A 21658-nucleotide genomic window follows, 5' to 3' on the forward strand; every position below is an offset into this window, starting at 1 on the left:
CAGGATGCAATTGTCCCACTTACTGCTCCGTGTCTGCTTGGTCCACTGTAGGATGCGCTCCTTGTCCGAGAACCTGTAGAACCTCGCCACCATTGTCTCCCATTCGCGGCTTCCTCGCGAGTGCTCTGTGAGCCCTATCCACCTCCAAGGGCCGGGAGACTGCCCCATCCCCCAGCAGTTTCACAAACATGTCTGCAATGTATGCCCCAGCGTCCGTTCCTTCGGACCCCTCCGGGAGCCCGACGATTCTTAGATTCAGCCGGCGGGACCTATTTTCGAGGTCCTCCACCTTCTCCAGGAGCTTCTTCTGCTGGTCCCTCAGCATCCCCACCTCCAGCTCCACTGCAGTCTGCTGTTCCTCCTGCTCAGCCAGCGCCTTCTCCACCTTCTGGATCGCCCGATCTTGGGCGTCCAATCTATGCTCCAACCACTCAATCGACTCTTTTATCAGGTCCAAGCAGTCCCATTTCAGCATAGCAAAGCCTTCCTGAATGACTTGCATCCGCTGCTCCATAGACTGCTGGATCGACAAGCCCGAGGTCCGAACCTCCGTCATGCTGTCTTCAGTTGCAGCTACAGCCCAATCCTTCTGTCTTTTTATTTCTGCCCTTACGAACACTTCTACTCCTTCTCTCCATGCGCCGAAGAGGGATTTCAGTAAACAATTGCCACTAACATCCGTTTTACAATTCAAGTCCGGTAGTAAAAACGGGGGAACGGTCCAAAAGTGCAACCAGAGCGGGAACCACCAAATGTGCGACTTACTCCTCCATAGCCTCCACCGGAAGTCCTCTTTTCAGTCCCTTTAAAGGACTGCCTAGAACCTGAAGAAACTGATCGCAGTATGCAAGGTAAACCACATATCTGATTGAAGTGTCAGCCTAGATTCTTTCTCAAGTCCCAACCTTTCAACTCAAGAGACAAGAGTTTTACCACTCAGCCAAGATTGACATACCTGAAGAAGTTTTCCCATCTTCTTTTGTCTCTTCTGGCACAAGGCTGCTCTTAAAATTGTTAACTTGTATTAGCCTCCCTCTCCCCTCTCTTCAGATCCTGGTAGGTCTGCTGAGTTTCCAGTTTTTTTCTAGTTCCATTTCAGGCTCCTTGCTGTCCTTTTACCCAAGCACACTGCAGTACCGCACATTCTCAGACCTGTCATACCAAGTTTGCTCCACAGCAAATTAATTCTGCACATGCAATCCCAGTGAACCTCAGGGCTGCACTTCCACTCTGAAGTTGTTTTTTGGTTCATTGAGAACAAAAAGTAATCACCAATCAAAAATAATCTCTCAAATTGCAAGTGTAATAACATTTTTTTAAATACTTAAGTAGAAGAAGAAAGTTACACCCGCGTTAACTGTAAGCACGCAGAAAGATGGCCTGCCCGGGTGGCGGACATCCTCGCCCCGAAGAGCTCAGTACTCCAGCCCGAGGCTTCGGGGCCTGTCGAGTTTGCTTACCGAGGACCAGCACCATCTGTCCGCACAGACAGTAATAAACATGCAGGGGTTTCTCGCCGTCGTCATATTCCTCGCGGTCCCGGGTGTCGGAACACACCACGCTGCGAGACACTACTTTCGGCATCTTGGTTCACCGGTGGCCGGGAGGAAAGGGATGCCACCGCTCTGGAGATAGGGGCTATTCACCCGCCGCCATTTTGGAATCCTGTTGCATCATGGGATCGCAACCAATCCTCACCTTCCCTCTGTCCACCTTCCATGTCTCTCACACCTTGGTAGCAGACTTCATCTCAAGAAAAACAAAGAGCTGTCACCAAAAGCAAAATACTCCGGATGCTGGAAAACTGAAATAAACAGACAAGCAACAACAACAAAAAGCAGTTGGCTATGCTCAGCAGGTCAAGCAGCACCTGTGGAAAGAAACGTCTCAGGTGGAGATGAAGGAAGAACTGACATTTTATACAGTGCCTTTCCCACTCTTGGGACGTCCGGAGCGACATCACACAGCCTGATTACTTTTGGAAGTTTGGTCTTTGGGATTGGGGGTGGCCAATCTGCACACAGTCTTTCGAGTCAATGGACTCGTTGTCAGAACTGAAAGGAGGGAGAATGTAAAATATGCAACAAAACGTAGCAATTTTAAGAACAAGACAGATGGCCTGATGTGAGAGTTGGATGGGGGTGTTTTGCAATATTATCTTGGTTGCTTCCATGGGTATTTTTATTATCCATTTACGGGATGCCAGCATTTATTGCCCATCCCTCGTTGTCCTTGAGAAGATGTTGAGCTGCCTTCTTTAATAGCTGCAATCCCTGTGATATAGGTACACACTCAGTGCTGTGAGGAAGGGAGTTCCAGGATTTTGACCCAGCAACAGTGAAAGAATGACAATATATTTCCAAGTCAGGATGTTGAGTGGCTTGGAGGGGAATCTCTAACTGGTGGTGTGCCTATGTATCTGCTACCCTTGTCCTTCTGGAAGGTAATGGTGGTGGGTTTGGAAGCAGTTTCATAAGAAGCCTTGGTGAGTTCCTGCAGTGCATCTTGGAGGTGGTACACACTGCAGTCACTGTGCTGGAGGGATTGAATATTTGTGGAATGGTAACAATCAAACCGGCTGCTCTGTCCTGGATGGTGTCCATATTCTTCAAAACACAACCGTAGTGGTTGGATCTTACAGGAGGGAGATGGAGTACAGGAGGGAGATAGAGAACGTAGTGGTATGGTTCAACAACAACAATCTCTCCCCCAATGTCAGGAAAACTAAGAAGCTGGTCATCAACTTCAGGAAGCCAAGTGTCATACATGCCCCTGTCTGCATCAATGGTGCCGTGTGTAGATGGTTGAAAGCTTCAAATTCCTAACTGTAAACTTCAGCAAAATCTGCCCTGGTCCACCCACATCATTCTATGACTAAGAAAGCACAACAGCACCTAACCTTCCTCAGGAAACTGGAAATTCAGCATGTCCACATTGACTTGTCATGGGAGTGCCCCTTTAAGAAATGTTTTTGTCTTATCACATGGCTTCAGTGATGTCATTGTGTGGGTGGAGCTGGGCTGTGGCTCTGTGAGTTTTTACTTGCACTTTCAGTTTTGGAGCTGGTTTGTGGCTGTGAGTTTTTACTTTTGTTTTCACATTTGGCTGCTGTCGACTCAGACAGAGAAGCATTTTGGCCTGTCTCTCTATTTTCAATTTTAAAGAATTATTCCAAGGAAGAAACCCAATGATTAAATTTACCTGCTGTTTTTGGTTTAAAAAAAGGGGGTTTTGGTTTATGGGATATTTTTATTGAATTGGAACAGTTAAGGGAGAATTCATTAAGAGTTACACATAGATTACTGTAGCTGTGTGGGGTCTTTATGTTTGTAGTTGATAATAATTCTTACTGTGTGTGTTTATACAAATGTTAACTAAATTCGTAGAATAAAACTTGTTTTTTGATTAAAAGCGCCTAAGATGTGTGTTTACATAGAACTTACATAGAACATACAGTGCAGAAAGAGGCTATTCGGCCCATTGAGTCTGCACCGACCCACTTAAGCCCTCACTTCCACCCTATCCCCATAACCCAATAACCCCTCCTAACCTTTTTGGACACTAAGGGCAATTTATCATGGCCAATCCATCTAACCTGCATATCTTTGGACTGTGGGAGGAAACTGGAGCACCCGGAGGAAACCCACGCAGACATGGGGAGAACGTGCGGACTCCGCACAGACAGTGACCCAGCAGGGAATCGAACCTGGGACCCTGGCGCTGTGAAACCACAGTGCTATCCACTGTGCTACAGTGCTGCCATTGAATAACATCTGAAAGGCAGGCTCTTGTGCTCATCCTAGCCAACTTCAATAACAGTTGCAGGTCAGGTGAACTCCATAATATACTTTAGAGTTTTCTAAACCCTGGCCCATAACACTCTTAACAATTTTGATAGATGCACCATAGAAAGCATGCTGTCTGGTTGCATGGCAGCTTTTATGGCAATGCTTGGCCCAAGACCGTAAGAAACTAAAGAGAGTCGTGAACACAGCCCAGTCCATCACGCAAACCCCTCTCCCATCCATTGACTCTGTCTACACCTCCCGCTGCCTTGGGAAAGTGGGCAGCATGATCCCACCCGGGTTATTCTCTCTTCCAACCTCTTCCATCGGACAGAAGATACAAAAGTTTGAGAACACGCACCAACAGATTGCTCTCTTATGGACGGAACTGGTCTCTCCATGCATTTTCCCTACTGAGTAGTACTACACTCCGTATGCTCCACCTGATGTCTATGTCTATGTATTTACATTGTGTATCTATCATATGTCGTACGTTTTTCATGTGTGGAACGATCTGCCTACTGAACAAAGTACAATACTTTTCACTGTACCTTGGTACGCATGACAATAAATCTAAATCGAACCATCAGTGCATAAGGGGATTCTATGATTATCCCCGGCTACCATTCGGGGTCTCCACGGCGTGCGCAACATTTCAGAGGATCATGGAGAACATATTGCAGGGTTACCACGCGTGGGTGTCTACATAGATGATGTGTTGATAACCGGTTTGCCCAACCAGGAGCACCTCCACGACGTGGCAGAAGTGCTACAACGCTTTGAGGAGGCTGGCGGCTGCCTTTGCCGAGAGAAGTGCGCCTTCAGCGCAGCTGAGGGGGTGTACCTTGGGTATGCATGGACCGCCACGGTCTATGCCCCATGGGAGAGAAGGTCCAGGCCACCCGCCAAGCCCCGGTGCCAGGGGGGCCAACAGAACTTCGGGTTTTCCTGGGGCTGGTCAATTATTATGGAAAGTTCCTCCCACAAATAGCCATGACATTGGTTCCCCGCCATATACGCCTAAAGAATGGACAACTCTGGGCATGGTGCGCTGAGCAACAAGCAGCGTTTGCTAGAGTAAAACAGCAGCTTTCCTCTTCATGATTGCTTACTCATTTTGACCCCTCTAGGCCACTCTTACTGACCTGTGACACATCCCCTTATGGAGTCAGGGCCGTGCCAGCTCACATAATGGAAGATGGTTCCAAGAAACCTATCGCATTTGCATCTAGGACAGTGGTCGATGAGGAGAAACAATATGCACAGGTGGAAAAAGAAGGACTGGCCATGGTATTCGGCGTAAAACGATTCCACCAGTATGTCTACGGGCACCACTTCACCATCTAAATGGACCACAGGCCCATTCTGGGGCTCTTTAAGGAGAACCATGTGATTCCTCCCATAGCTTCTGCCCGCATCCAGCACTGGGTGTTATTACTGTCAGCGTATGACTGCAGACTGGAACGCCACTCCAGAGCCCACATACCCCATACAGATGCTTTGAGCCACCTACCACTGCCCACTAAACTACCACTCCCACCATGGCCAATAAGGTAACAGCTGCCCTCCATTCCATGGACTCACTACCGGTTGCGCATCCGCAGTTGGACCCAGACCGGCCCACAGCTCTCCCGCATCAGGCACATGGTGCACTAGGGTGCCAGGTTCCGGGCTCTTCCCGAGAACCTGAAGGCTTACACAGGGAATGATGTGCTCTTACAGCACCCACGTGGTGGTCCCCAAGTGTGGATGTGCAGCGCTCTTACTAGAACACCATAATGGACATCCAGGAGTGTCTAAAATGAACATGCTCACGCGGAGCTGCGTCTGGTGGCCTAACATCGAACGAGTAGCACAGCAATGCCCCCAATGACAGGCGCACCAATGATTACCCCCAGCAGACCCACTCACCCTTGGGAACAGCCCAGAAGGCCCTGCGCCTGGGTTCATATCGACTTTGCCCTTTCCAGGGAGCAATGCTCCTCCTGGTGGACTCTCACTCTTAGTGGCTGGACATGGTATGGATGCAGGCGACAACCCCCCGGGCCACTGTGGAAAAACTACGGCAGATTTTCAGTCCGCACGGAATCCCCGAGGTACTGATGTCCAATAACGGCACAGCAATCACAAGCGCAAAGTTCAAGGCATTTGCCTCCTCCAACGGGATTCAACATGTGTGGACTGCTTCCTATTGCCCGGCTTCGAACGGACTGGCTGAAAGGGTGGTGCAAACATTTGAGCTGGGCATGAAGAAGCTGATGGCTGGTTCCTGGGACACTCGCCTGGCGTGTTTTCTTTTCTTCAATCGCGCGACACCACATACCACGACTAGCATCACACAGCGGAGGTTTTGATGGGCCAATGCCTCTGTCCCTGCCTGAGATTATCATCCCCAATCAGGTGACCAGGTGAAAAATGGTCTGAATTGTGGAGTGACTTCAAATCACTCTGGGAGGGCTAGCGAAGGGGGATCAGCCGATAGTAAGGGAGAAGAATTGGTTGACAGCATGGAAGGGAAGCTATTGGGGCAGATTGCTGGAGGCGCTAAGGAATAAAGTATTCCAGTTTCTTCTGGTCAACAAGCAGCTAGCAGCCTAAAAACACTTAGCTGCTGGATCAATTCCCTTCTGTTTCCAGCTTTCCTGAAACCTGGAAAACCTGGCCCAGAGAAATTAGGATGCTCGTTTAAGATGGATTTGAGGAATCATTTCTTCTGACAGAGTGGTGAATCTCTGGAATTCTTTACTCTAGGAAGTTGTGGAGGCCGAGTTCTTGAACATTTTCAATGCTGAGATCAATAGCTTCTTTTATCAGTTGGGGAATTAAGGGTTGCGGAGATCAGGCAGGAAAGTGGGCTTATTGAGTGGTAGATCAGCCTTTATCTTATTAAGTAGCAGAGCAGGCTCGGAGGGTTGAATGGCCTACTCCTGTTCCTTTTTCTTATGGTCTTAAATTCAAATTGATGGCACATTCTGCAGCAGTATTACTCAAATATCATTCGTGACCCAATTCTCAACAGTGTGTTACCCGTTTTATCCCAAACCAACGCAGTTAAACTGGACATGAGCTCGATCATTGGTCTCGCTCTCCATTAAAAACAAATTTCCATCCCGCCCTTCATTGAAGTAGGGGTAAAATTGCCTTTTGTTTAAAGACTTGTTTTTACACCAACTTGCATAACTCAAGTTTCATGTCACCTAATTATTTTGTGATGTGTACCCCTTTATAATCTTGGTGGGATTTTGCACTATGGAATTCACTGTTCACCTGTGTTCCCAATAAATTATGTTGTATGTGAAACTAACTTCAGCAGTTTCAACATAGTTCCCTTTGAGAATAGCATACATCTGACAGTATAATTTACAGGCAGTCCATACATCCCTGGGAGGATAGATAGAGGATCACACTACACCTAATGCATGTAATATCTGACCTAGGCTTGCTTGATCTTGACATACTTGATGGAACAAATGGAAGTGTATTCCATTCTGGAGGACTTGCACTCCTCGAATTAATAAGCATAAAATCTCCATTGGGTTTTGCTATTTAAATCATATCATGAATGCCGTTTTATTTGATGTTTACCGTTCTAATACTTTTAAAGATTCATAACATGCTGAAAAATAATTCAGCTCCTTGGGTAAATGCTAAAATGTCACAGTGATCTGGCAGAGTTTCATTTTAATATAAAAATTAATAAAAGTCAGCGATAAATAAATGAAACTTGCGTTTAAATAGCCTCAAGACATCTGAACAGTTTCACACACACAATGAATTTTATTGTGTAGTGATTGGCTTTATTTACACAAAATAACAGCCTTCAGCCCTTCATCTGCAGTTTTCATAAGTTGCAGACTTAACTATTCCAGTGCACTCCTGGCCAACATTCCACTTTCTAGAGACAGCACGGTAGCACAAGTGGATAGCACTGTGGCTTCACAGCGCCAGGGACCCAAGTTCGATTCCCCGCTGGGTCACTGTCTGTGCGAAGTCTGCACGTTCTCCCCATGCCTGAATGGGTTTCCTCCGGGTACTCCGGTTTCCTCCCACAGTCCAAAGACATGCAGGTTAGGTGGATTGGCCATGATAAATTGCCCTTAGTGACCAAAAAAGGTTAGGAGGGGTTATTGGGTTACGGGGATAGGGCGGAAAGTGAGGGCTTAAGTGGGTCGGTGCGGTGCAGACGTAATGGGTCGAATGGCCTCCTTCTGCACTCTATGTTCTATGTTCTATGTTCTATGAATTCCAGCTCATTCAAATTTTGCTGCTTGTGTCCTAACTCATGAGAGCTGCCCATTGTCATAGAAGGTGGTGGCCTTCTTGTTCAAACTGGGAAATGGGTGGCACGGTAGCACAGTGCTTAGCACTGTTGCTTCACAGCGTTAGGGTTCCAGGTTCGATTCCTGCTTGGGTCACTGTCTGTGCGGAGTCTGCACCTTCTCCCTGTGTCTGCATGGATTTCCTCTGGTTTCCTCCCATAAGTCCCGAAAGACATGCTTGTTAGGTGAACTGGACATTCTGAATTCTCCCTGTGTACCTGAACAGGCGCCGGAGTGTGGCGACTAGGGGGTTTTCATAGTAACTTTCTTGCCGTGTTAATGTAAGCCTACTTGTGACACTAATAAAGATTATTATTAACCTTTCTACCCAATACTCTCAGTTCAAGTAACAATTCTCTTCCCTCTCAATTAATGCTACAACTTTCATTTCCCCTTCCTCTCAGTTAATACCGGCTATCCCATTCTTCCCCCTCCCCCAATCAACTCCAGCTCAAAGCACTTGTTGTGTTTCCCACTTCCTTCCAAAGTATTGCACTCAGTTCTCCCCCTCTCAATTCCAGTTTCCTGCATCCCAAAGCACACTTTCCGCCTTGGATTTTTCCTGTTTCACTTCCCTCCCTTCCTTCAGCACCACATCTACAGGAGTCCTGCTGCTAATTGAGGTCATTCTGAACAGCTACATACTCCAGGCAGGAATTCCTCTACTCACACAAATCCCTATCCACAGTGTGCATGTGACTGGAATCACTTCTCATAAATGCGTAAGAATTAGGAGCAGGAGTAGGCCATCTGGCCCCTCGAACCTGCTCCGCCATTCAATAAGGTCACGGCTGATCTTTTTGTGGACTCAGCTCCATTTACCCGCCTGCTCACCATAACCCTTAATTCCTTCACTGTTCAAAAATCTATCTATCTTTGCCTTAAAAAATATTCAACGAGGTAGCCTCAACTGCTTCACTGGGCAGGGAATTCCACAGATTAATGACCCTTGGGGTGATGAAGGTACTCCACAACTCAGTCCTAAATCTGCTTCCCCTTATTTTGAGGCTCTGCCCCCTAGTTCTAGCTTCAGCCGCTAGTGGAGACGATCCTCCTTGCTTCTATCCGTTCTATTCTCTTCCACTGTGAAAGATACGAAATATCTGTTCAATGCCTCAACCAGTTCCTAATTTCCCATTATTAAATCCCCCTTCTCATCCTCTAAAGGACCAATGTTGAACTTAGCCACTCTTTTTCGTTTTATATATTTGAAGAAACTTTCGCTATCTGTTTTTATATTCTGAGCTAGTTTACTCTCATAATCCATCTTACTTTTCTTTATAGCTTTTTTCATGGCTTTCTGTTGACTTTTAAAGATTTCCCAATCCTCTAGTATCCCACTAATCTTTGCCACTTTGTATGCATTTTCTTTCAATTTGATACCCTCCTTTATTTCCTAAGATATCCGTGGCTGATTATCCCTTTTCATACAATCCTTCTTTTCCACTGGTATATACTTTTGCCGTGCACTGTGAAAAATCGCTTTGAAAGTCTTCCACTGTCCCTCAATTGTCCCACCATAAAGCCTTTGCTCCCAGTCGACCCGAGCCAACTCCTCCCTCATCCCATTGTAGTCTCCTTTGTTTAAGCACAAGACACTGGTATTGGATTTTACCTTCTCACCCTCCATCTGTATTTTAAATTCAACCATACTGTGATCGCTCCTTCCGAGAGCATCCCTCACTCTGATATTATTAATTATTCCTGTCTCATTACACAGGACTAGATCTAGGATAGCTTGCTCCGTCATAGGTTCCATTACATACTGTTTGAGGAAACTATCGTGGATACATTCTATGAGCTCCTCCTCAAGGCTGCCTTGACCGACCTGGTTTGACCAATCAACATGTAGATTAAAATCCCCCATGATAATTGCTGCACCACTTTTACAGTTCTCTTCAGTTATTTCTTTGTTTATTGCCCGCCCTACCATGATGTTATTATTTAGTGGCCTACAGATTATGCCTAACAATGACCTTTTCTCCTTACTATTTCTAATTTCCACCCAAATGGATTCAACCTTTTTCTCCATAGAAATTATATCATCTCTCACGACTATAAAAATTTTATAAAAATTTAATTTAGTTGTTAGCCAGATCTTGGTAGAAAGTTAGAGGAATGGCAGGGAAGGGAGTGCAATGTTCCTCCTGCAGGATGTTTGAGGTGAGGGATGCAGTTAGTGTCCCTGCTGATTTTACCTGCAGGAAGTGCTGCCATCTCCAGCTCCTCCAAGACCGAGTTAGGGAACTGGAGCTGGAGTTGGAAGAACTTCGGATCATTCGGGAGGCAGAAGGGGTCATAGATAGCAGCTTCAGGGAATTAGTTACACCAAAGATTGGAGATAGGTGGGTAACTGTAAGAGGGACTGGGAAAAAACAGTCAGTGCAGGGATCCCCTGCGGTCGTTCCCCTGAGAAACAAGTATACCGCTTTGGATACTTGTGGGGGGGACGACTTACCAGGGGTAAGCCATGGGGTACGGGCCTCTGGCACGGAGTCTGTCCCTGTTGCTCAGAAGGGAAGGGGGGAGAGGAGCAGAGCATTAGTAATTGGGGACTCTATAGTCAGGGGCACAGATAGGAGATTTTGTGGGAGCGTGAGAGACTCACGTTTGGTATGTTGCCTCCCAGGTGCAAGGGTACGTGATGTCTCGGATCGTGTTTTCCGGGTCCTTAGGGGGGAGGGGGAGCAGCCCCAAGTCGTGGTCCACATTGGCACCAACGACATAGGTAGGAAAGGGGACAAGGATGTCAGGCAGGCTTTCAGGGAGCTAGGATGGAAGCTCAGAACTAGAACAAACAGAGTTGTTATCTCTGGGTTGTTGCCCGTGCCACGTGATAGTGAGATGAGGAATAGGGAGAGAGAGCATTTAAACACGTGGCTACAGGGATGGTGCAGGCGGGAGGGTTTTAGATTTTTGGATAACTGGGGCTCTTTCTGGGGAAGGTGGGACCTCTACAGACAGGATGGTCTACATCTGAACCTGAGGGGCACAAATATCCTGGGGGGGAGATTTGTTAGTGCTCTTTGGGGGGGTTTAAACTAATGCAGCAGGGGCATGGGAACCTGGATTGTAGTTTTAGGGTAAGGGAGAATGAGAGTATAGAGGTCAGGAGCACAGATTTGACGTCGCAGGAGGGGGCCAGTGTTCAGGTAGGTGGTTTGAAGTGTGTCTACTTCAATGCCAGGAGTATACGAAACAAGGTAGGGGAACTGGCAGCGTGGGTTGGTACCTGGGACTTCGATGTTGTGGCCATTTCGGAGACATGGATAGAGCAGGGACAGGAATGGATGTTGCAGGTTCCGGGGTTTAGGTGTTTTAGTAAGCTCAGAGAAGGAGGCAAAAGAGGGGGAGGTGTGGCGCTGCTAGTCAAGAGCAGTATTACGGTGGCGGAGAGGATGCTAGATGGGGACTCTTCTTCCGAGGTAGTATTGGCTGAAGTTAGAAACAGGAAAGGAGAGGTCACCCTGTTGGGAGTTTTTTATAGGCCTCCTAATAGTTCTAGGGATGTAGAGGAAAGGATGGCGAAGATGATTCTGGATATGAGCGAAAGTAACAGGGTAGTTATTATGGGAGACTTTAACTTTCCAAATATTGACTGGAAAATATATAGTTTGAGTACAATAGATGGGTCGTTTTTTGTACAGTGTGTGCAGGAGGGTTTCCTGAAACAATATGTTGACAGGCCAACAAGAGGCGAGGCCACGTTGGATTTGGTTTTGGGTAATGAACCAGGCCAGGTGTTGGATTTGGAGGTAGGAGAGCACTTTGGGGACAGTGACCACAATTCGGTGACGTTTACGTTAATGATGGAAAGGGATAAGTATACACCGCAGGGCAAGAGTTATAGCTGGGGTAAGGGCAATTATGATGCCATTAGACGTGACTTGGGGGGGATAAGGTGGAGAAGTAGGCTGCAAGTGTTGGGCACACTGGATAAGTGGGGCTTGTTCAAGGATCAGCTACTGCGTGTTCTTGATAAGTATGTACCGGTCAGACAGGGAGGAAGGCGTCGAGCGAGGGAACCGTGGTTTACCAAGGAAGTGGAATCTCTTGTTAAGAGGAAGAAGAAGGCCTATGTGAAGATGAAGTGTGAAGTTTCGGTTGGGGCGATGGATAGTTACAAGGTAGCGAGGAAGGATCTAAAGAGAGAGCAAAGACGAGCTAGGAGGGGACATGAGAAGTATTTGGCAGGAAGGATCAAGGAAAACCCAAAAGCTTTCTATAGGTATGTCAGGAATAAGCGAATGACTAGGGAAAGAGTAGGACCAGTCAAGGACAGGGATGGGAAATTGTGTGTGGAGTCTGAAGAGATAGGCGAGATACTAAATGAATATTTTTCGTCAGTATTCACTCAGGAAAAAGATAATGTTGTGGAGGAGAATGCTGAGCCCCAGGCTAATAGAATAGATGGCATTGAGGTACGTAGGGAAGAGGTGTTGGCAATTCTGGACAGGCTGAAAATAGATAAGTCCCCGGGACCTGATGGGATTTATCCTAGGATTCTATGGGAGGCCAGGGAAGAGATTGCTGGACCTTTGGCTTTGATTTTTATGTCATCATTGGCTACAGGAATAGTGCCAGAGGACTGGAGGACAGCAAATGTGGTCCCTTTGTTCAAAAAGGGGAGCAGAGACAACCCCGGCAACTATAGACCGGTGAGCCTCACGTCTGTAGTGGGTAAAGTCTTGGAGGAGATTATAAGGGACAAGATTTATAATCATCTAGATAGGAATAATATGATCAGGGATAGTCAGCATGGCTTTGTGAAGGGTAGGTCATGCCTCACAAACCTTATTGAGTTCTTTGAGAAGGTGACTGAACAGGTAGACGAGGGTAGAGCAGTTGATGTGGTGTATATGGATTTCAGCAAAGCGTTTGATAAGGTTCCCCACGGTAGGCTATTGCAAAAAATACGGAGGCTGGGGATTGAGGGTGATTTAGAGATGTGGATCAGAAATTGGCTAGCTGAAAGAAGACAGAGGGTGGTGGTTGATGGGAAATGTTCAGAATGGAGTACAGTCACAAGTGGAGTACCACAAGGATCTGTTCTGGGGCCGTTGCTGTTTGTCATTTTTATCAATGACCTAGAGGAAGGCGCAGAAGGGTGGGTGAGTAAATTTGCAGACGATACTAAAGTCGGTGGTGTTGTCGATAGTGTGGAAGGATGTAGCAGGTTACAGAGGGATATAGATAAGCTGCAGAGCTGGGCTGAGAGGTGGCAAATGGAGTTTAATGTAGAGAAGTGTGAGGTGATTCACTTTGGAAGGAATAACAGGAATGCGGAATATTTGGCTAATGGTAAAGTTCTTGAAAGTGTGGATGAGCAGAGGGATCTAGGTGTCCATGTACATAGATCCCTGAAAGTTGCCACCCAGGTTGATAGGGTTGTGAAGAAGGCCTATGGAGTGTTGGCCTTTATTGGTAGAGGGATTGAGTTCCGGAGTCGGGAGGTCATGTTGCAGCTGTACAGAACTCTGGTCCGGCCGCATTTGGAGTATTGCGTACAGTTCTGGTCACCGCATTATAGGAAGGACGTGGAGGCGTTGGAGCGGGTGCAGAGGAGATTTACCAGGATGTTGCCTGGTATGGAGGGAAAATCTTATGAGGAAAGGCTGACGGACTTGAGGTTGTTTTCGTTGGAGAGAAGAAGGTTAAGAGGAGACTTAATAGAGGCATACAAAATGATCAGGGGGTTGGATAGGGTGGACAGTGAGAGCCTTCTCCCGCGGATGGATATGGCTGGCACGAGGGGACATAACTTTAAACTGAGGGGTAATAGATATAGGACAGAGGTCAGAGGTAGGTTCTTTACGCAAAGAGTAGTGAGGCCGTGGAATGCCCTACCTGCTACAGTAGTGAACTCGCCAACATTGAGGGCATTTAAAAGTTTATTGGATAAACATATGGATGATAATGGCATAGTGTAGGTTGGATGGCTTTTGTTTCGGTGCAACATCGTGGGCCGAAGGGCCTGTACTGCGCTGTATTGTTCTATGTTCTATGTACCCTAATGTCATCCTTAAATGTCAGAGCTACACCACCTTCCTTACTTTCCTGTCTGACCTTCCAAATAGTCTGATACCCCTGGATATTTAACCCCCAGTTGTGACCACCCTGCAACCATGGCTCTGTAATGGCCACAAATCAAACTTTGTGCCAACAACTCATTTACATTGTTTTGAATGCTACGACTATTCAGGTAAAATGTCCTTATACTAGTTTTATAACATCTCCTGAGTTTTCCTTTTTCATAATTTTCCATGTAGTTGAACCCATCTCCCTGCTAACCTGGGGCGAAATTCTCCCGAAACGGCGCGATGTCCGCCGACTGGCGCCCAAAACGGCGTCAATCAGACGGGCATCGCGCCGCCCCAAAGGTGCGGAATGCTCCGCATCTTTGGGGGCCGAGCCCGAACCTTGAGGGGCTAGGCCGACGCCGGAGGAACTTCCGCCCTGCCAGCTGGCAGAAACGGCTTTTGTTGCCCCGCCAGCTGGCGCGGAAATGACATCCCCGGGCGGCGCATGCACGGGAGCATCAGCGGCCGCTGACAGTTTCCCACGCATGCGCAGTGGATGGAGTCTCTTCCGCCTCCGCCATGGTGGAGACCGTGGCGGAGGCAGAAGGGAAAGAGTGCCCCCACGGCACAGGCCCGCCCGCGGATCGGTGGGCCCCGATCGCGGGCCAGGCCACTGTGGGGGCATCCCCCCCGGGGCCAGATCGCCCCACGCCCCCCCCAGGACCCCGGAGCCCGCCCACGCCGCCTTGTCCCGCCGTTCAAAAGGTGGTTTAATCCACGTCGGCGGGACAGGCAATTTATCGGCGGGACTTCAGCCCATCCGGGCCAGAGAATCCAGCGGGGGGCCCGCCAACTGGCGCGGCCCAATTCCCGCCCCCGCCGAATATCCGGTGCCGGAGACTTCAGCAACCGGCGGGGGCGGGATTCACGACAGCCCCCGGCGATTCTCCAACCCGGCGGGGGGTCGGAGAATGACGCCCCTGGTGCCTTGCTTCCCATTAACCATTATACTTCCTGTAGTTTTACCTTTCCTGTCTCCTAGCAACTTAATTCCAATAGTTGTGGTGTTGAGGTGGTGGGAGGTGGGCGGCTGGTCCTCAAAGATTTTTGTCTGTGCACGAAAGCAGCTCCCAAAACACATCTGTGGCAGTAGGTATAGAGAAGGCTTACTTTTTTCCACTTAGGTCTACTGAGAATAATTTTACTGCTCCCAGTGCCAGTTGAGCTCAATTCTGATAACTTAACATGAATCAGTCATTGCACTTGAGGCCTGCTTGCTCTCTCACCATCTTCCAAGCTGCTCCCATTTCATTGTCTTCTCGCACATTCAGATAGCAGAGGTTCTGTCATCAATGAAGTTCACTAAAACACGAGGGCTGTTTATTTACCCTCTTCTAGCCTCACAACCCAATATTCCTCTTTGAGATTTTCCTACAGCGCACACATAGTCAAAAATGTGATCTAACATCTTTCTGTCCAACAATAATTCCATGAACTAATACATTTTATGCCATGCGATCTCCTCGTTGCAATGCCAAAATTTACTGAAAGACTGTTTAGAGTGTGCCTCAGAAAGTACATCAGAATCAGAATAGCCAATAGTCTATTTGAAGGAAAGCATAACATTGAGAGAAGTGGGTGGAGAAGGCACTTGTATCCTGGCTTGACGCCTGAAATTTCCTGTGACACTCTCTTTTTTCACAGCCACTCAGGAGTTTCTTTCACTCTCGTCAAAAGGTTCTGCTGAATTTTTTGCTGGTTCTCTTTTTAAATTATACATTTCATCACAAAATCTTTGTAATTGTGTGATATGTTTGTACAGCTGTTCCTTGCCGTACAAACGGTGTTTAATTTTGCCTGTTCGTTGATCAACACTTAAATAAAATGATAAATAGATGTACAGATGGTGCCAGTTTGATGTGGTAATGAATGGCTGAGTCTATATAACCGCATGGTTATGTGCAGTGCAGCCAATAAAACATCTGTCCTTCTGTCCCAAAGGTGTTGCTCGCTTAATCCTCATTTAACACTATGTCTATAGATCCAATAAAAAGCAGTGCATCCACTATCCCTCCAAATCAGGTCATGTTGATGGTGCCTTTATATAAGTTACATTCCAACTCTGTTCAGACTGGACCTGTGAATTAAATCCCCTGAGTTTTGCTCAAATTTCTACTTCTCTAGATTACAATCTAGAAGCATTGAATCCAACAGCAGCAAAGGAAGCCATTCAGGCATTGAAAGCCATTTAATGAATCCCACTTCCTTCAATTTTACCTTCTCAACTCTACATCCGAATCCCTTTTGAAAATTATTAGTGGTATCGGCTTCAAACTCAGATTGGCGGGAGGGGGTGTGATTATTTTGATTGTTCTTACGAGGGGGATTTCCGGTCCCGCCGATGACGAACCCTGCCGTGGGTCTCCCGGCAACTGGGAGGGGGGGAAGGGGGGCAGTGGATTCAGAGGGAATTCCCATTGACACCAGTGGGATCATAGATCCCGCCGCCGACCAACAGCGGCTGCCTCCCACCACCGAGAAACACGGTGTTCGGAGTGCAGAAAATCCCATTCTTAATTTCCAATCTTTAAAAAAAAATTCCATGGACAATCTCCGTTGTCCTTCATTTAAAGTTATTTGTAGGTGAGCAGAAGGCTTTGCAGCTGAATATGACTCACAATCCATTTTTAAATGATGAATTAAAATTAGAAAGCCTGCCAGCACCATTTGTTGATGGTCTAAGTGGCAGTGATGATCAAAGTGGTATTCATTTAGTAAATTTGTGATTGCTACTGATTTTAATGAAAGTAGCAGAGCTGTGATGATTAATTGTTCACCATGAGGAGCTGCACAAAAATCTCAGGAAATTGTCATGTGGTATAAATCACATATACCATAAGTGTGTCTTTACTCCCAACCGTGAACTGGACCTTATACCATTTATGAAACATTATAATGATGTAACGCTCCAGTAAATTCTGGGATAGTGATTAGACTATTTATTAAGCAGCTTTTGTTCTTCACAGTAAGAATTGATTTTTTATTAAATGATCTATTTAGAGATGAACTGTTTCCTTCTATAATAAATTCAGAAGGGAATCAAATGTATTTCTTTAATAACAACAAAAATATAAAAGCTATTACTTTCTGTATAAATAGATAATTCTTGATGCTGTGAATTTCTGTTTTATTTAGATCAGAAAGCTATTGTTAGGGCAAATGAATAGACTGAGAGAAAGAGGGGAATGGACCTAACACCCCTGCATTAGAATAAAGAGTGCATGCTAGTCAAATGCTCTACCTCAAAGATCAGCTGAACTCGCCAGCAAGGTTATTTACTGTTCGAACAACAGAGAGTCACAACAGAGAGCCCCTAGTGAGGAGATAGCAGCCCAGCTTTTAGGTGAAAGATTTAAGAATACAATATTGGAAATTAAACAATGTTCTGTGTACTGACGAATTGTATAAGCCGTCTGTACCTGAGACTTGGTGGAGAGAGCTGTATTAGAGGAGAGTGCTGCTTCACAGGTTTCTCTGGGGTAGTGCTCTCCATGCTTGAATGATGAATAAATGGTTGTAACCTGTCCCTGGGTCTCCTGTGGTTAGTAGGAAAAAGTCCACCAAAACATTATCATATTGTTTCTCCTTAGATTCTCTTGAAATGGAAATGAATGTGCACACTACTTATTATAGAATATAAAAATATAGTTTATTATCCATAACTAATACATTTTTTAACAAAGGTAAAGATCTTAAATAACCTTAGCATAATAACATGCGTGTTATTCTAATTCACCAACTGAGCTTTAAAATCTATGAAAGAAAATCAATAAACCACATGACAGAGGTTCTTTATGCAGTAGGTAGCGTTCCATTCTCCTGAAGATCCTGGTCACTCAGGGAAGGCATGAAGTCTTGCACATTTAGGTCAACCGGTGCGTGAAAGGTTATGGGAGGCAAGCAGGAAAGAGGAGTTAAAGCCACAATCAGACCTTACTGAATGGTGGAGCAGGCTCGAGGAGCTAAATCACCTACTCCTGCTCCTATTTTGTATTGTTAGATTTTTTTTGTTGCAGGAAAGAGAACAGGTATGTAGGTTCCCACACTCTGGGTTCTTGTAAAACACGATGAGAGATTTATTAGGAGGACTTGTTCATCCAATCTAGGATGGTAATCTGCCCAAAGCCTGTGCAAATCTTCTGCTGACGTCATTACACATCAAGTAACGTTAACCAACAGGGATGTATACAGATTCTTATGCATTATTTCTTTTTTTTAAATAAATTTGGAGTATCCAATTTTTTTTTTTCCAATTAAGGAGCAATTTAGCGTGGCCAATCCACCTAGCCTGCACATCTTTGGGTTGTGGGGGTGAGACCCACACAGTCACAAGGAGAATGTGCAAATGCAACATGGGCAGTGACCTGGGGCTGGGACTGACCCCGGGTCCTCAGCGCCATGAGGCAGCAGTGCTAACCACTGTTTGAGATGAAGTCACAGGTACATATCCACGAGTGAGAAATACAAAATATTAACAAATGTTCTTCAGGGACATGACTTGTAACAGCAATCGTGACAAAGCATCAGCATTTGCATACGGCTCTGACGTGCGATATTGGATATCGTACGTCTGTGTTGACAATACCAATGACCATCTTTGTAATCTACTAGCTGCCAAAGAAAATACCCTTATACAGCCCATAGCTTGTAGTGAAGGGTTGATGATCCATCAAAAGAGTAAAATGACTACCCAAAGGTAACGGTGGACCTTTCTTACACCAAACATTATGCTTGAAACTGCTTTTTCTAGTTGAGTGTAATTCACTTCTGCACTAAGAGAGCGTGAAGCAAATGTTATCGGCCATTTTTCTCCTGAAGGCATAATGGGGGCGATTCTCCCACGCCGCGCCGGTCCAACGCCGTTCTGCCATTCTCACAACCGGCGGGAACGGCTCCATCGAGGTCGGTGCCGCGCACGCCGGAGAATCCGCCAAGAAGGCAGTAGAGCCGATTCACCCAGCCCCCTGCTATTCTCCAGCCCGGATGGGCCGAAGTCCCTACGGCGTGACCCCAGCTCGTGCTGGCTGACAAAGCGGATGAGGGAGGTGAGTAGGCGGGCCCATCCCAGGAACCAGGAAGTAGCGTCCACGGCCGGTGATGGCGGGGGTGGGTGGGTGGGGGGTTGAGGGGGGAAGGGGGGGGGGTGGGAGGGGGGGAGGGAGGGGTGAGTGGGGAAGGGGGGAAGGGGGTGAGTGGGGAAGGGGGCGTGGGGAAGGGGGTGAGTGGGGAAGGGGGGAGAGGGGGAGTGGGGAAGGGGGAGAGTGGGGAAGGGGGCGTGGGGAAGGGGGTGAGTGGGGAAGGGGGGGAGTGGCGGAGTGGGGAAGGGGGTAAGTGGGGAAGGGGGTGAGTGGGGAAGGAGTGAGTGGGGAAGGGGGGAGTGGGGAAGGGGTGAGTGGGGAAGGGGGGGAGTGGAGAAGGGGGGAGTGGGGAAGGGGGGAGTGGGGAAGGGGGGGAGTGGAGAAGGGGGGAGTGGGGAAGGGGGAGTGGGTGAGTGGGGAAGGGGGTGAGTGGGGAAGGGGGTGAGTGGGGAAGGGGGGAGTGGGGAAGGGGGGAGTGGGGAAGGGGGTGGGGGAGGGGGGGAGTGGGGAAGGGGGTGAGTGGGGAAGGAGGGAGTGGGGAAGGGGGAGAGGGGAGTGTGGATGTGGTTGGTGGGGAGGGGGGAGTGGGGAAGGGGGTGAGTGGGGAAGGGGGGAGTGGGGAAGGGGGTGAGTGGGGAAGGGAGAGAGTGGGGCCGGGGGGAGTGGGAAGGGTGGAGGTGGTTGGTGGGTAAGGGGGGAGTGGGGAAGGGGGGGTGAGGGAGTGGGTGAGTGGGGAAGTGGGAGTGTGGAAGGGGGGGAGTGGGAAAGGGTGGATTTGGTTGGGGGGTGGGGTGAGTGGGGAAGGGGAGGTGGGGAGGGGGAGTGGGAAAGGGGAGAAGTGGGTAAGGGGGGAGTGGGGAAGGGGGTGAGGGAGTGGGTGAGTGGGGAAGGGAGAGTGCGGAAGGGGGGGAGTGGGAAAGGGTGGATTTGGTTGGGGGTGGGGGGAGTGGGGAAGGGGGTGAGTGGGGAAGGGGGGAGTGGGGAAGGGGACGTGGGAGGGGGGAGTGGGGAAGGGGGGAGTGGGGAAGGATGGACGTGGTTGGGCGGATGGGGGGAGTGCGGAAGGGGGGAGTGGGGAAGGGTGGACATGGTTTGGCGGATGGGGGAGTGGGGAAGGGGGGAGTGGGGAAGGGGGAGTGGGGAAGGGTGGACGTGGTTGGGTGGATGGGGGGGAGTGGGGAAGGGGGAGTGGGGAAGGGGGAGTGGGGAAGGGGGAGTGGGGAAGGGTGGACATGGTTGGGCGGATGGGGGGGGAGTGGAGAAGGGGGAGTGGGGAAGGGGGAGTGGGGGAGGGGGGAGTGGGAAAGGGGGGAAGTGGGGAAGGGGGGAGTGGGGAAGGGTGGACATGGTTGGGCGGATGGGGGGGGAGTGGGGAAGGGGGAGTGGGGAAACGGGGGGAGAGGGAGGGGGGTCTGAGATTGGCGACGACAGGGTTAAGGAGGATGGGTTGTGTGAGGTAGTACAGGGAAGGGGGCAGTGGTGGGGTATTGAGAAGGGGGACGGAGGAGGCTGCGGGGCAAATGATGCCACCACCCTGCCGGGTTGGGGGGGGGAGGGGGGTGCCAACGGTTGTCCGCGGGACCGAGACCACTAGCTGGAGAGCCGTGGCAGGAGGGTGGCGAAGACACCCTTCCAAATCGGGAGCATGATGAAGGGCTGTGTCCGCTGGCGCTGCCATGAGGCGGGACGGGGTGAACAGCGCGGGATACGGATACTGTGGGCAGGTGGAACAGTGCGTGTCTGATTGAAGTGTCCAGGCTGCCTGGGCACCCATTCATCCAAAGGGCCCCGGCTGCCTACGTGTCAATACGCCCTCCTAACAAACGTTGTTGCCTCTCCCTCCCAAACCAACCCCCCCCCCCTTCAAGTTCATGATGTTTTCGCAGCAGCCGTCGATGTTCGCCGCCGTGGCAGCAGCAGCAGCCATTCAGATGGGCATCCGTCGGGTGCGAGCAAGGCGGCTCAGGGTGGGTGCTGCAGAGGGAGTGGCTGCGGAGGGCCCCGTGCCAGGTGCTGCTGCTGCAGGCCACCATGCCCGACCAGTCCAGGAGGAGGCGGGAACAGGGCAACGACACCGATCCTGAAGGGTTACCAGGGGATGAGCACGATCAGGTGGTCGTGCCAAGGCGGCAGAGGCGTCCCATACGTAACCGTGTGTACCGGGACCGCATCTCCTTCGAGGACCTGACGGAGGCGGCATGCAGGAGGAGACTCCGAATGAGCCGTGAGACGGTCAGCCATATATGCCACCTGCTGGCGCTCCGGGAACCAGGTGGAACGGGGGGAGGACATGCCCTCCCACTGAGGGTGAAGGTTACGGTTGCCCTGAATTTCTTTGCGACCGGCTCCTTCCAGTCGCCGAGCGGGGACCTTTGCGGGATCAGTCAGGCCTTGGT

At 48.8% G+C, this 21658-nt stretch overlaps 1 protein-coding gene across 1 annotated transcript in view; it reads right to left on the minus strand.

Annotated features, from left to right (window-relative positions):
* Positions 1 to 1676, minus strand: part of steep1 (STING1 ER exit protein 1) — a 48924-nt gene extending 47248 nt beyond the window's left edge. Inside the window, exon 1 of the mRNA XM_072505813.1 lies at positions 1461 to 1676. Coding sequence (XP_072361914.1) covers positions 1461 to 1584 — 124 coding nt within the window. The 5' untranslated portion in view covers positions 1585 to 1676. The remainder of the gene's footprint in view (positions 1 to 1460) is intronic.
* Between the last annotated feature and the right edge of the window lie 19982 nt (positions 1677 to 21658).

The sequence above is a fragment of the Scyliorhinus torazame genome, chromosome 5 (assembly GCF_047496885.1).
Source record: "Scyliorhinus torazame isolate Kashiwa2021f chromosome 5, sScyTor2.1, whole genome shotgun sequence".
Classification (NCBI taxonomy): domain Eukaryota; kingdom Metazoa; phylum Chordata; class Chondrichthyes; order Carcharhiniformes; family Scyliorhinidae; genus Scyliorhinus; species Scyliorhinus torazame.